The sequence below is a fragment of the Acanthochromis polyacanthus genome, chromosome 22, assembly GCF_021347895.1.
Source record: "Acanthochromis polyacanthus isolate Apoly-LR-REF ecotype Palm Island chromosome 22, KAUST_Apoly_ChrSc, whole genome shotgun sequence".
NCBI classification, from domain to species: domain Eukaryota; kingdom Metazoa; phylum Chordata; class Actinopteri; family Pomacentridae; genus Acanthochromis; species Acanthochromis polyacanthus.
The window spans coordinates 25,522,628-25,538,508 of NC_067134.1; the positions used below are offsets into that span (position 1 = coordinate 25,522,628).

A 15,881-nucleotide genomic window follows, 5' to 3' on the forward strand; every position below is an offset into this window, starting at 1 on the left:
AAGCTGCCCGCTCCACCGGACCTCGTCCTGTCCGCTGTCCTCCGCTCGTCCGTTCCCCCGTCCTCTCTGTCCGTCTGTCTTTTGTCCTCTGCTTCAGTCTGTCACTGCCGAGAGAATCAGGTGAGTCTAATTGGTGCCAGCTGCGCTAATTAACCTGACGCTGGTTCCACACACTCTCCTCCACACCTCTCCCCTCTGCAGCTGAGCTCTCCCACGCCCATCGCCACAGACGCCAATAGTGCGCGGTGCAGTATATGCCAAAGCGGGCGGTAAACTCCATCTAAGGCTAAATACCGGCACGAGACCGATAGTCGACAAGTACCTTAAGGGAAAGTTGACAAGAACTTTGAAGAGAGAGTTCAAGAGGGTGTGAAACCGTTAAGAGGTAAACGGGTGGGGTCCGCGCAGTCCGCCCGGGAGATTCAACTCGGCGGGCCAGGGGCGGCCGCTCGGTGCGGGAGGATCCCCTCGCGGGACCTCTCACCGGGTGCGGGCCGTCCCCCGCCTGGCGCATTTCCTCCGCGGCGGTGCGCCGCGACCGGCTCCGGGTCGGCCAGGAAGGGTCCGGGGCCGAAGGTGGCTCAGAATGTACTGAACTGTACATTGCTTGCAAATGTTCTTTTGCACTGGAAATCACTGGAAAATTAAACTCAAGATGTGAAAAGTAATGTGTAATGCAATTTTCATTCTGTTAGAGTATATATTGTAAAACTGGTATCGAAAAAAGTATCGTTTAGGAACCGGTATCGAAGTGAAGGTATCGGAATTGGTACCGGTATCGAAACTTTTAGATTGATACCCAGCCCTACCTGCGACTGAGACCAAGCTTTCTGACACGAGGCAGCACATTTCTCTCCAGAATGCCTTGATAGTCTTCAGATTTCATCGTACCTTGCACACTTTCAAGACACCCTGTGCCAGATGCAGCAAAGCAGCCCCAAAACATTACTGAGCCTCCTCCATGTTTCACCGTAGGGACAGTGTTCTTTTCTTCGTATGCTTGGTTTTTGAGTCTATGAACATAGAGTTGATGTGCCTTACCAAAAAGCTCCAGTTTGGTCTCATCTGTCCAAAGGACATTCTCCCAGAAGCTTTGTGGCTTGTCAACATGCATTTTTGCAAATTCCAGTCTGGCTTTTTTATGAGTTTTTTTCAGCAGTGGTGTCCTCCTTGGTCGTCTCCCATGAAGTCCACTTTGGCTCAAACAACGACGAATGGTGCGATCTGACACTGATGTACCTTGGCCTTGGAGTTCACCTTTAATTTCTTTGGAGGTTGCTCTGGGCTCTTTGGATACAATTCCAACGATCCGTCTCTTCAATTTGTCATCAATTTTCCTCTTGCGGCCACGTCCAGGGAGGTTGGCTACTGTCCCGTGGGTCTTGAACTTCTGAATAATATGAGCCACTGTTGTCACAGGAACTTCAAGCTGTTTAGAGATGGTCCTATAGCCTTTACCTTTAAGATGTTTGTCTATAATTTTTTTTTCGGATGTCCTGGGACAATTCTCTCCTTCGCTTTCTGTTGTCCATGTTCAGTGTGGTACACACCTTTTCACCAAACAGCAGGGTGACTACTTGTCTCCCTTTAAATAGGCAGACTGACTGATTATGAGTTTGGAAACACCTGTGATGTCAATTAAATGACACACCTGAGTTAATCATGTCACTCTGGTCAAATAGTTTTCAATCTTTTTTACAGAAGTCGTTTAATTGCAGTGATTGCCTCAAAAGGTTGTGCAACAAAATATTAAGTTATGGGTACCATCATTTTTGTCCAGGCCTGTTTCATTAGTTTGTTTTTTTAAATAATTATGTTAATCAACAATTCAAAAGTAATGGCTGTTTTTGATTATTGAATTTTCAATAAATTTTTATTTATTGTTACTTTTGTGAGTTTCAAGTGATTTCAGTGAGAATTGTGGGTTTTTCCTTCTTTAACTGAGGGGTACCAACAATTTTGTCCACGTGTGTATGCAGCAGTGCTAGAACATGTAACGCCTTTTATTTAAAGGATTATCTGTAGCTATGGTGTTCTTGTCAGACTTCCCCACTCTTCTAGTGACACAAATTGAAAATAGCACTTCAAACATGCATAATCACCCCACTTTTTTCCCCCCCTCAAAACCACGCGCATGTGGCATTGACTCTCATTTATTTTCACACATAATTTCCCCAGAGTTAATCAGCAGCATTTACGGGGAACACATTGTAGCCTGGCTGGCCCATTACCATTCCCAGGCTTGGTGAAAGACCTCGTTTAAAGCTATTCCTATCCATCAGTATGTTAAACGTTTTACTTGTTTCCTCTGTTTCAGCTTTGTCTCGATCTTCCCCTGGGGACTCTTGTCAGTGTGAATGTTTGTGTCCCACTAACTCTCAAGAATTCCCACTCTGTTTGGAGCCAAGCACCACAGCAGAGCATTCATCCCCCTCAAGAGTTCACCGAGTTTCTGTAATTGTCGTGCCGTTTTGTAACGGCGTATCCGGCCGTCTGTGCTTGCTTTTATCTCGGTGTTGTCTGACTTTGATGGGACGATATGATGTGTTGAGGGTATTTTTAGATGAGGTGCGTAAACTTATTTTTGTGAAGAGGAAAATAGATGTGAGGATGAGGAGTGTGAGATGAGAGCCAAAGGAATGATGCCCGGTTTTATTACCTCGAGGGTCCTCATTGCAGCCTTTCATGCAGACAAACTCAGGTGGAGTATTTGGTCCAATAATAGTCTATTTAGAAGCCCTTGATGGAAATGTCCACTCAGTCATCATTGCAGCAGGAGTATCTGGCCCACAATAGTGTTTACACAGCTAAGGTCATTCTCCACATCCCAGCCCTCCTGTTTCCTGTGTGACTCAAGTATGAAAGCATTCATTTGTATCTCAAATGTTCGGGGCAGTTGATCATTTGAATGTCAGCCGGAAACGGGGCAGGTGTCGCTGAAGCTGTCAGCGACGGGGCATTATCGTCTAGCCTGCTTGAGGTATTTTGAGATTGTACGAATTCATTTTATGTCCAGTAAAACACGATACGAACAGCAGTGGCTACTAGACAAAGAAAAGAGTTAAATATAATGTAACTTTGTGTAATGTGTCAGGCAAAGTCAGAGGGATTGTAATTTGCATACGTTTTGAAATCCATCCACTGACCGGAGCACAAGTACGAGTCGTTTTGCTTTTCTGCTGAATCATTGAAGTTGTTTGTCCGCTCCAGATGCAGTTTAATGTGAACCAAATGAGCAGAAATGTTTTGTCTCCATCATGCAAAGTGAATTAAGATGGAGTGAGCCACAGAGACCTAAACTGACCTTAATAATCTCCATCTCTTTCTGTCACAACCAGATGCTTGTGTGACTTTCTCTTCCTTTTTGCTGTTTTTTTTCCCATTTTCTTTTGCATATTTTTGTCGAATAAAGAAGGAAGATAGTACAGAGGACTGTTCTCTGTATTCTCATGGGTGTCCTCTGTTTATTTCCCATGCCAAAGGTTTAGGAACACACCGGTTTTTTGCCTTTGACCGACTTGACCCTAGAATTTAGAATGGATCAAATGCAGAGGACATATTTCCCCTTAATATTCTCATGCTAAACTTGGACCAACTTCGCCGAAAATGTCTTGAACCCAAAGACTTGTCTGTGCTTACAAGTGACTACATTTGTTGAGTAACATCAGTCACTCCAAGACATGTGACCTGAAATATGACAGGAAGTCAACAAGTTTATCCGTTACAGCCGTCTTTTATTGCATCAAGTGAAGATCCTCTTTCCTCCTCATTAGCCTTTGCATTCTGTGGGGAAACAAGCGTGATCTGTTGGTTGAACAAAAACTTTCCTGTTTTATTTTTGCTCGTTTTTCGGAGTTGTAAAAATGGAAGACGCAAATCTTTGAACGACTTCGTCTAGTCTTCACACTGCTCCCTTTTCCAATCCTCTAGACGCTCTGATCTGAATGACTTCGTCTAAAGATAGTTGTCTCTTCATCCTCCTCCTCCTCCCACATCTTCAACCTCCTCAGCACCGGATGCTCGCTGTACTTTCTCTCACATTTAGAGACTTTTGTTTTCCCAGAACACTGTCTTCCCTTCGCTTCACTCCCCATCTTCGTCTTCGCCTGTGCAGCAGCATCAGCAAGAACGGCAAGTGTTTACATGGACAAAAAAACTGCAGAATGAGACTCCAGTGGGGCGACCTTTTGACTTTTGATCTTTCACCTCAGACTCACAGGAAACAGATAAACACTGGTCATGCTCAGACAAGAGAGAGGGACCGTGAAGTATCAGGAGGGAAAAGGCCACGGCTGGCTGTTTGGTCGGCGATGATGCTTGCAGGAGTCCATTTGCGCACACAGCTTCCTCGTATCCCCGCGTCTCTGCCAGGTCATGGTCCATAAGCTTAAAAGCACGGCCTCAGGTGGTAATTCACTTAAACCTGCAGCAGCATCTGCTCCTGCAGCTGTGATTCCATTAGAGTGACGGTCGCAGAGCTATTTTCAAAGCGCTGTTTGTTTTTAGGCGTGCATCGTTTCTCTTGTGTTTTTATTTTCTTTTTGCCTCGAGATTAAATGTCTACCTGCAGCATATGCATACGAGCACAAGTGTTTGTGGGGCCTACCTGCCGGTGAGTGTGTTGTAAAAGACCCGAGGCTGATTGCTGCTTAAGCACAGCTATTAAAAGTGTCCTACCGTGTGACTCATTTAGTGTATTTACATACGGAAGCACCTCGGAGAACATTAGCAAACGCAGCGCAGTCTCATTTGATTGCAGTCGTTTCCTCTTTATGTCTGCCTCCAGCCAGCCATGATGTCATACAGCGGAGATACTCACCGATTTTCTGACTGGGAAACCCACAAGTAGATGACTGTGTGACCTCAGGGGCCCCATATGGAGACACTTATGAGCATAGCGAAGTAGACAAATGATTCAAACGGTGGTAGTATGATACCATGTAATTAAAACAATGGCAGACTTGCTTTGTACTTACCCAAATTAAGACATAAAATTAACAAAATGAAAGTAAAATGTCCAAAACAAGACAAAATATGACCAGAAAGACACTCAAAATGTCCAAAACAAGATGCAAAATGACCGTAATAATGGTAAATAGGACTGCAAATTGATGAAAATGACCAAAAAGGCTCAAAATGTCCAAGTTAAGATGCAAAATGACCATATTACTGTTAAAAATGACTAAAAGATGATGAAAATGACTGAAAAAGACACTCAAAATGGCCAATACAAAATACAAGATCCCGACAGACACAAACAAAGAAGCAAAATGAGCACAGTGACAGTCAAAATGTCCAAGTAAGACACAAAATAAAAGTAAAAATATCCAAAATAAGACACATGACCAGAAAGACACTCAAAATGTCCAAAACAAGATTAAAAATGATAGTAATAATCGTAAAAACGACTACAAGATGATGAAAACGACCAAAAAGACACTCAAAATGTCCAAGTTAAGATGCAAAATGACCGTAATTATGGTAAAAACGACTACAAGATTATAAAAATGACCAAAAAAACACTCAAAATGTCCAAAACAAGATGCAAAATGACCATAACAATGGTAAAAATTGCTAGAAGTTGATAAAAATGACCAAAAAGAGACTCAAAATGTCCAAAACAAGATGCAAAATGACCATACTAATGGTAGAAATGACTACATGTTGATGATGACGACAGAAAAAACACTCAAAACTGCCAAGACGAAACAGAAAGTAATCAAAAATCCATTCAAAATGTCCCAAAAAAACCACACAAGATCCAGAAAAAGCATACTTGTTTGTTTTTCCTCCTGAAGAACTGGGTCCTCCTGAAGTACGCAGCAGGTGTTTGTAAAGATGGAGGCGTCTGGGTCTCACTTTCAGCATCCTGATATCCTCCACCCACACTCAGGTCATTCCCGCTAAGTGGCATGGACCAAACGAAGGACAGCTGGAGTTTCCTGCTAAGGAACAGGCCACGAGGGGAACTGGGAATTCTGCACATCACGGCTATTTCCTGCTCCCACGCACGCTCATGGATGTAATTTCAAACCTACACGAGCTGAGCTGACGTGTTTTTGTTTGCATACTCGGGCTGGCATTTTCAGCATGTGTGTGTTTTTAATGAGAGTGCCAAAGCAGGAAGCGGCCCATCATCAGCACTGCAATGCAAACACGCTCTGAGGCAGCAGAACATGCAGCGACTTTAACGAGCAAACATGCGCCGCTGTCTAGATTGCATCTGTCTCCGATCTGAAACGAGCCCCCCTCAACTGTTCTGTTTGTCTTCAGCTGACCAATTATCAACTGTGTTGCTATCACATTCCCGTCTGATCTGCCAAACTGCCTGTTTTACTGCCTTTTTGCACCTACTGCCCGGTTTATTACCTGCTTTTATCACATTGGAGCAATAAAGCACGGTTTACAAATTGCTTCTCGAGTGTTCAGCTCACCCATGAAAGCACAGAAACTCTCAAACACTATGTGGCTCTAGTCAGATCAAAAGAACAGGGGTCATCAGAGGGGTTAATCCTCGTTTGATACAGTCCCCACCAGTGACTGACACCCCATAGCATGCATAAGAGGAGGGAATGACGCCCTCTGAAAACATCAATGGGATTACGCAGGGATATTCCATCAGACTGGACTGTACCAAGGCGTGGACACTCTTCAGGGAAGCACTGCCTTTTCCAATTGATTTAGTTTTATTATTCTATGCTGCAATATTTGTCTCTGTGTATGCTAAGCTGGAAGGGTGCAATAAGAAAGCGTGTTCTTCTGGAATTTGACCAGACATAGCAGGCATGACTCTCCCTGTGCTTTGACGTTCTTTCCTTCCGCTTTACAAATGTATCAGCAGATTAGATAACATTCCTCTGAAGTGTACGTTGGCATTCGTGGGTTTTTGTTTATTCTATCAGATTGTCTAAACTGTGTGGCTGTCTGATCTGGTATGTCAATCGGTCTCCTTACTTTCACATTTTCATGAAAATGCAGACTATAAGATGATAAAAATGAACAAAAAGATGGTCAAAATGTCCAAATCATGATGAAAAATGACCATATTACTGTTAAAAACGACTAAAAGATGATGAAAATGACTGAAAAAGACACTCAAAATGGCCAATACAAAATACAAGATCCAGACAGACACAAACGAGAAGCAAAATGACCACAGTGACAGAATGTCCAAAGTAAGACACAAAATAAAAGTAAAAATATCCAAAATAAGACACATGACCAGAAAGACACTCAAAATGTCCAAAACAAGGTGCAAAATGACCATAACAATGGTAAAAAATAACTAAAAGATGATGAAAATGACCAAAAAGACACTCAAAATGTCCAAGTTAAGATGAAAAACTGCCATAGTAGTGGTAAAATCGACTGCAAGATGATGAAAAAAATGACAGAAAAGACACTTAAAATGTCCAAATCAAGATGCAATATCACCATAGTAATGGTAAAAACGACTACAAGACAATGAAAATGACCAGAAAGACGCTAAAAATGTCCCAATCAAGATACAAAATGACAATAATAATGGTAGAAATGAGTACAAGATGATGAAAAAATTAAGAAAAACATACTCAAAATGTCCAAATCAAGATGCAGACTGACCAATAATAATGGTAGACTCGACGACAAGATTATAAAAATGATCGAAAAGACACTTAAAATGTCCAAAACAACACACAAGATCCAGAAAAACACAAAAGAAAAATCTAATTGATCACAGTGGCAGTTAAAATGCACAAAACAAGTGTGTGTGACAAAAATGTTTTGTAGCTTGCATTTTTTCAGATCACTTGTATAATATTAAAATTCAATTAAATTTTCTTTATCTAGCGTGAGTTTGCAGCATGTGTTTCCAGATCTCCTGTTCTGTTGTGTTAAACAGATGAAGCAAACAGCTGCGACTTGCTGCTGCACCACTTTCCCTTGTGTCCACTAGAGGGCGCCCTGCCATCACCTTTGACAAAAATCCAGCTGGGCTCCCACAGCCAGCGAGCTGCGCCTCCCATCGCTTTTACTCGACACTGTGGCCGTTAATATCACGTGCTGTTGCTCTGTGTGATCTGGTTAATATCTTGATTTATCACTGATTTGTTCGCCTCCAAAAGAACTCGATGATTCAGGATGGATGGATGCTGCACCGCTGCTCCTCCTCCTTTCTCCACCAGCCTCCCTCTCTTTTTCTTTTTTTTTTTTTTTGGATGCCAGCATGGAAGTAGAGGCGCTGGGTGTGTCAGCAGTGAGCTGCACACGAGACTCTACGGGGCATCCGACTGATCACACAGCGCAGGGTGCCTGCTAGGAGTCCACGAGTGGTTGCCATGGTAACAGGCAGTGAGGTTGGCATGAGCTGAGCTGAAGGTTTTTTTATTTATTTATTTTTCTGATTTCCTCGTACGTGGGTGTGACCCAGCAGCGTGTGAATTTGCGTACATGTGTAGAATCTTTTCTCAATTCCTGTTTTTGTTCTGTTCATTTGTGTGCAGATGGAGCAGGTGTCAGACGACGAGCTGGACCATGGAGCAGAGGAGGACAGTGACAAGGAGGACCAGGACTTGGACAAGATGTTTGGAGCCTGGCTGGGAGAGCTGGACAAACTCACACAGGTTAAAACACACACAAATAATTGCGTCTAGTCACACAGATACAGACTCACATGGGTGGAAGAGCAGAGAGAGAGGATGGGGCTGTATCCATAGCAACCTTAACACTGCTAATCCTGTCTCCCTATACTGTATCCTAGCGATTCCTCTTCCCTTCACCACTATGCATTGCATATCTGTGTGTGTGTGTGTGTGTGTGTGTGTGTGTGTGTGTGTGTGTGTGTGTGTGTGTGTGTGTGTGTGAGGTTGTTTGGATGCTGTGCTTTGCTTGTAATGTCAGAATGTGTGTGGTTTTGCGTATTTGCATCTCACGCTTCGCTTGTGTGTAGAGTCTGGATGACGGCAGGCCGCAGAAAACGCTGCAGAAGCCTCCTCTCAGGCAAGAGACCAACATGGCCAACTTCTCCTACCGCTTCTCCATGTACAACATAAACGGTGAGGCGTCACTCGTCTCACTCACGGTGTCTAAATCTTCACAGTAGCTCCACAAAAACTGTCCAGAAAAGATAAATAATGGATACGATTTCCCCCGCTTCCCCCTTCTGCCCTGCCCTGCTCTTTGTTTTTCCTCTGTCTTTTATCTTTGCTCCCTCCAGAGGCGCTGAACCAGGGGGACACAGTAGATCTGGATGCCCTGATGGCCGACCTGTGCTCCATCGAGCAGGAGCTCAACACCATTTCCAAACCAAACTCAACTTCTCGGAGCCAGAACAAAGGCCATCAGCGAGCCGCTGGAGGGCGCAGTGCCAGCACCAAGCACACCGGCACCAGTGGAGGGGGCAGCAGTGGAGGTAGTCCTGCTGGATTGTGTCCATTTAGTGGTGTTTGATGCCTCGTTTTAACAACAATAAAAGAATTACTGCAAATACGTGAACACAAAAATGTATGCAACAAGCAAATACGGGTGGTCCTCTACTTATGTCGGAGTTCCGTTCCTACGAGCGATTTTCGCCGTAAGTCGGAACTCCGGTGAAAATGTAAACAAAGCCGTTAGGTGCATCACGATATCAATCAATTTACAGTATTTGTACAACTACAGTAACGACAAACAGTCATTATCTCACACTGAAACACAACTCGGGAGGAAAATACTGGCCAAAATATAAACTGTGCATCTTACTTCTGCTTGGGAGCCATAATGAAGTTAGCGAATGCAGCGTAAAATGCAAACAAAGCCGTTTGTCAAACATGCCACCCCTCACCTCCTCCACAGTTTTGTGTGTGGACGCTGTAAAAGGAAAAAAAACAATCACCAAAATGCCCCTAAAGTAAGCCAATGATAAAACAACCACCTGCAAAGTGCTCATACAGAGTAGGACAGGGGGCACATTTAGCAGCATCCTGTTTACAACAAGGCAAGAATCATGGGAAATGTGACGGCTGTAATCAGTTTTGGCGTGATCGTATTTGACAGTGGTAGTCATGCAAAGGATAAGGGAATGTTTGTGGTGTCACTGTACCTTAAATCCAACAGCAATGTGTCATGAATGCTGTGAAATGTGAAGAAATATGTGAACTACTTTCATTCATCGCACAAGCAAAGTGCTTCTAGTTGTATAAAGCGATTACGGGATGGCTTTTTCCTGCAATATACATTTGTCTTTTTCGTTTAATAGTGCATTTTATGTGTCCTCCCTTACACTCAACACTTGATGTACTGTTCAGTTTGCTAATTTGATTTTGAATGACAAAAATCACGTGCATCCTGTTGTTTCCTCCATCCCTGTAATGTCTGAATAAGGAGAAGTGGACTGAATTACAGACTGCTGCCCATTTTTTGATGTTATGCATTCTGTTTGTGATTTAATGTAATTAGGAAGCACCAGTAGCAGCACCCGGGCGTCACCGGCCAACACAGTACGAGGCGGCAGCGTCAACGCCCGCCCCGCCGCCTCCAACATCTCCCTGGACGACATCACCTCCCAGCTGGAGAAGGCTTCTCTCAGCATGGACGAAGCCGCACGCCAGACGTCCTCCTCTTCCTCCTCGTCCTCGTCGTCGTTCTCCTCCACCACGCTCCGGCGGCCCTCGTCCGGGTCGTCCGGCGGCGGGCAGCACCGGAGGACGGGTTCGGTGGGAGCGGTGAGCGAGCAGGAAGCTCCGTCCCAGCGGTCCAGCGTAAATTCAGCGTGTGCGTCAGCTTCCAGCATGGACTCCCTGGACACTGATAAAGTGCTGACGGGGGGAGAGGTGGAGGGCCAGAGCAGCCCGAGTGCTCAAGGACAAAACCAGACCAGCACCGAGGTATGACTGACAACGAAACATGCAGAAACACTCGGATACAAAACAGGTAGATGTAGCGTTTAATGAGGAAGTGTGTGTGAGCCACAGTGTCAAAGCTCTCCAGATGTGGCGGTAAGTTAAATACGTGTGTGGATATGAATATTAGAACTTCAATCTAGACCCTGCATGTTGAAGCACACATGAAGCTGCATGCCAGAGTGTAAATACACAACACAGCCTGAGTGTTGTGCATTGGACGGTGGCATTAAACACGCTGTAATCTCAAGTGTGGCTTGGATTACAACGTTAACACCTTCACCTTTCATTCGCAAAGCATACCGGCTTTCTAACAAAAGCAGAATATCCTCCAAAGTGTGGTTGTGACGTGTTAAACATGCTTCAGAAACGGCAAATATTGTGTTTTGGTACGAGAGGCCAGGCTCTACAGTCGTCCCTCACCATATCGCGGACAGCTTTTCGCGATCTTACTGTACCACGGATTTTAAAATTGTTTGTCTCATTTTTTTATCGCAGATTTTTCTCTTTATCCCGTGATTTTGCAGTATTATAGGTATTTTTATGTATTTATTGTTTTAATAATAGCCTGAAAAGTTGAAAACAATCTAAAAAAAATCAAAAAAATAATCATTAAAACATATTAAGAGAATATTAAATTGAAATAAAATGCTTTTCGTGCAACGGCGGGCTCTGATTGGCTCAACGACCGTCTCCTCCCGTATATAGCAGCGTTCAGCATCTCGTCTTGTTCATTTCACATAAGCGTGTTTGTGAAGTTTTCGGAAAGAAATTTCATTTGTTTTAAGCTCTACAACGTTGATCAAACGTTCTTTGCCTTCTCCGGCTTCTGGCACCGAATTAAAGCGCAAGAAGAAGACGCTTACGATCGCAGAAAATGAGAAAATAACAGATTTAAGTGTGTAGAAAGTGTTTTAGAGCATGGGAAGTGTTTATAAGAGTGTGGGGACGGTTTATAAAGCCTTAAAATATATATAAACAATAATAAAAATTAATATAAGGTCACTACTTTGCGGATTTTCACACGATAGACGAGGGACCACTCGAAGAAACACAATATGTTGCACGTCACCTGTCCCCCTTGCATGTGTTTATATTGTCTGTATGTGTTTGCATCCTTTCTTTTATATATATGGCTTCTGTCCACACACACCCTTTCCTGCACCTCCCAGCATGTCACACTGAGACGGGCCAACGGTAAGCCGGCCAGACGGCAGCTTGACTTCACCTCACGAGACGGTGAAGTGGATCGGGCCACTGTAAGTGCATGTGTGCATGAAAGGCTGCTCAGTAAATGTTGCTACGTGATTGAGACATTTTCTTGCCGCTTAGTCTGCCGTTGCAACAGATTTTTTTAAAACATTTTTAACCTGTGATTATCAGATTTCAGCGTGCAGCGTTTGGTTTGTAAGAATCAAAGTGTGTCTGGTGTGAAAGAGGGATTCTACGTTTGTGAAAGTAGCTGCAGAATGTTTTTTAGCTGTATTACTATGTATTCATACACTCCAGTCTGTCGTCATCATGTTTTCTCTGTGCGTATCTAAACTTTCTCTCACAATCATTGCTTCTTTACCCCACAGCCGCAGCTAATGACAACCACAGTCGCTTCATTTGCGGAACCTTCTCTCGCTTCCACGCTTCTTTGTACAGAAAGGATCAAAACACCTGCAATTAATAAGCCTCAGAGAGTCATCTGGCACTGACTTCTCCTTTATTTTGTCTCTTCCTCTGCTCCTCTTTTCAACCCAAGCACTCCTATCTGGACCGAGAAACCTCGCTCATTCTGAAAAGCATAGCTGGAAAGCCTTCTCACCTCCTGACCAAGGTGACTCTCTCTCATACACTCGCTTTTCCTTTCATTTCTTCTCTCTCGTGTGTGTTCGCACCGCTCCCCTTCTCTGCACCGCATGCTCCTCTTGTGGAAAAATCCATGCGAGAACTGTTGAAAACCAGCTGCTTGAAGCCAGACTGATTGATTTATTTACGTAACTTTGAAAAACGGCGCTCTCGCTCTCTCCAACTTGTCTATTCTGTGAAATGCACAAAAGGAGAGAATAACCTTAAGCTCGCCAAATAATAAAGCAATAAAAATCAGGTATTTGTCGACCTAACAGCGTCTCAGAATGGATTTTTCCTGTTCATCATTATCTCGCACATAGATTTGATCGTTTTTCTTACCTGCTTCCACATGCATCACTCACTGGCATGTGGTCTTTAGTCTATTTTTATTTACCGTCTCTTTTTGATTTGCTGTGTCATCGTTAAGAAAAGAACGCTTGTGCAGGGAGCAGCGGCTGTTTGTGGATTTATGCTATCAGTTAATCGATGAGTCCACATAAAATTGAAGTGTGACAACTGTGGTAATTGTTAGCTAAGCTAAAACTCCAACCATTCTGTGGTTGTAGCTTCTCCGAGAGAGAATTTGCTGCTTTTCTCAGAGTGTGAAAGTTCCTCCTTTGCTTTATAATAGTTTGATGACAAAATGACAGTTCAAGGTTTGCAGCAGATGGATTTTGCTCAGACCAATAGTATAGGTAGCGACCTTATGTAGGGCTGAATTTGTAACTATTGGTCTGTGCAGAGAAGCTGACGGGATTTACTTTAAATTTTCAATCAAATTGAAGCCCAGAAATACAGGCTCATTCCTGATAAAACCAAAAAAACTGCTAAAAGTTCCCCGCTAATCCTCTCCGAATCAGATGATTTATTATCTACAATAACTTTAGTTTATTAAATGAAAGCATGCAAAGTTTTACCTTCATACTATGAATATTTTCAGAGCTACAGGACCTTGAAGTACATAAAGTTTTGTGCTTTTAAATCACTTTTTGTCCCATGTAAATTGTCCCAAAGTCCATCCATTCTCTGTACACACTTTATCCTCACTAGGATCGTGGGGGGTGCTGGAGCCTATCCCAGCTGACTCGGGTGAAGGCAGGGGACACCCTGGACAGGTCACCAGTCTGTCACAGGGCTACATATACAGACACACAATCACACTCACATTCACACCTATGGACAATTTAGAGTAACCAATTAACCTCAGCATGTTTTTGGACTGTGGGAGGAAGCCGGAGTACCCGGAGAAAACCCACGCATGCACAGGGAGAACATGCAAACTCCATGCAGAAAGAACCCAAGGCCCAGGCCGGGATTTGAACCGGGGATCTTCTTACTGCAAGGCCAAAGTGCTAACCACTGTGCACTGTGCAGCCCTCAATTGTCCCAAAGTGATGCATTTATTTATATCATGCTTGTATAGAAATCTGGAATGTCACAGATGTTCTCTGTGTGAATGTTTATTATTTAAGAGTTATTTTAATGCATTTGCTTGCAGTAATATTGTAAATAAACAATCCAATATTTGGTTCACACGGCAACATGCAGTAAAATTATGCTTACAGAATCTCTCTCTCTGTCTATTTTCACTGCAAATAATTTGCTAAAAAGGCAGCAAAACACACTCGAATCAAGGTTAAAGATTAATTTTACTGGTAGCTTTTTAAACATTTTTTGCTAGATAATATTTTGACAATAATCATGTTGTGAAAATCTGCTATAGTGACAGCCATAGCTCAAACAAACACCAGACCCTACTGGATGCATTCCTGCTCGTTGAAGAGTTTGACGAGGTAATATTCCTCTTTTTTTTTCTTTTCTTTTTAAACGTGAACCATCTGTGCTCTTCTGTTGGGCGTGCAGTATCCTCCCCATGTGTTTATCCGTCATATGCTGCTCTGTTTTAATTTAAACGTCTTGCAACCTCTCGGCAGATGTATCGGCTGCAGCCTTTGGCTTCTGTGCCGACGCTTACGCCGATCCCATGTGTGCACATTTGCGGTTTAAAGTTGGCTGCTGCTGATTGAAATTTATCCGACCGTCAGTACGGGACACGTTGCAAAGTGCAAGCGAGGGGATTCCAAGACAGCAGGAGTTTTTTAAAACCCTGCTGAGAATTAAATACCCGAGAGTATTTTATTGAAGACTGTGAATTATAACAATCTTAGATGGAGCCCTTTATGGTTCTGGAAACTTTTGAGACATGTTGTATTTATTTTCTGGTATTTTAAAGTCTCCAAAAAACAAGAGGAAACTGAAACATCTCCAGTAGTGGCTGTTGGAGCTGAGTTTTTCCAGAGGACTTCCAGTTATCTCCATTATTTTTTATTTTATATAATGGATGCTGGTGGTGAAGCTGGTTGTTGGAGGGGCAGCTGCTTTGTCTTTTCCTCTTTGTGCTAGAAAACAGTGGAATTAGTTCACAGTTTCAAAGCTGCTGGTTTCTGGCATCTAAGCTCTTAGTCTGTCTGCGTATACAAAGAGCATTTGACTGGGTTTCCAAAGAGTGGAGGGCAGAGATGGCCTCCAGCGTCCCGGCTGTGAGGGACTTTATGTGTTACTCATCCAACTGTACAATGGGAGAGGATGAGACTCACAATTTCTCTGCCTCTCCTCGCTCGCAAGCGAGAATACTGAAAGAGAGCGGGATGTTTGGGAACAAGCAAGGCGCAAGAGAACGAAGAGACATCAAAGGAACAGGGGGCCAGGATTTTTCTTCTTCTTTTTTTTTTTTTTTTTCTGGGCTCGGCAGAAGAGCCTTTTTAAAATTGGCTGTGGTGTGACTGAGTGTGAAAGTGGAAGGGAAAACGGCTGTGGAATCAGAATAAGACTAATGTCTAATACACTGCAAAAGCTCAAAATCTGACCGAGTCTCAAAATGTCTCATCCCACTTGATTTAAGATAAATTCACTTAACAAGCGGCATTTCAGCAGATGGAGGGACTTGTTTTAAGACAACGCATCTTAAATATCTTGTTAAGTCAAACAATCTTGAAATGATCTTGTTTTGAGTTGAATTTTACAAGAAAACTCAAAATAAGTTTAACCCTCCTGTCGTCCTGTGGGGTCAAATTGACCCGGTTTAAAGTTTGAAAATGTGGGAAAAAAATAATTTCACAGTGAAACTTCTGATGTCCACATTTTCAACATTTTTGCAAAGTTTTTGAATATTTTTGGGTGGAA

General features: G+C 43.2%; 1 protein-coding gene across 3 annotated transcripts in view; it reads left to right on the top strand.

Annotated features, from left to right (window-relative positions):
• The window catches only part of raph1b (Ras association (RalGDS/AF-6) and pleckstrin homology domains 1b), a 60,072-nt gene that overhangs the window by 28,550 nt on the left and 15,641 nt on the right, over positions 1 to 15,881 (top strand). The window contains exons 1-7 of one of the 3 annotated variants that reach the window (XM_051943065.1): positions 8,248 to 8,358; positions 8,484 to 8,603; positions 8,930 to 9,035; positions 9,197 to 9,391; positions 10,417 to 10,844; positions 12,032 to 12,118; positions 12,610 to 12,684. In XM_051943065.1, the coding sequence (XP_051799025.1) occupies positions 8,484 to 8,603; positions 8,930 to 9,035; positions 9,197 to 9,391; positions 10,417 to 10,844; positions 12,032 to 12,118; positions 12,610 to 12,684 (1,011 nt within the window). In that variant the 5' untranslated portion in view covers positions 8,248 to 8,358. Of the gene's footprint in view, positions 1 to 8,247; positions 8,359 to 8,483; positions 8,604 to 8,929; positions 9,036 to 9,196; positions 9,392 to 10,416; positions 10,845 to 12,031; positions 12,119 to 12,609; positions 12,685 to 15,881 lie in introns of those variants that run through there. The other 2 variants (XM_051943064.1, XM_051943066.1) reach the window with 2 other exon arrangements.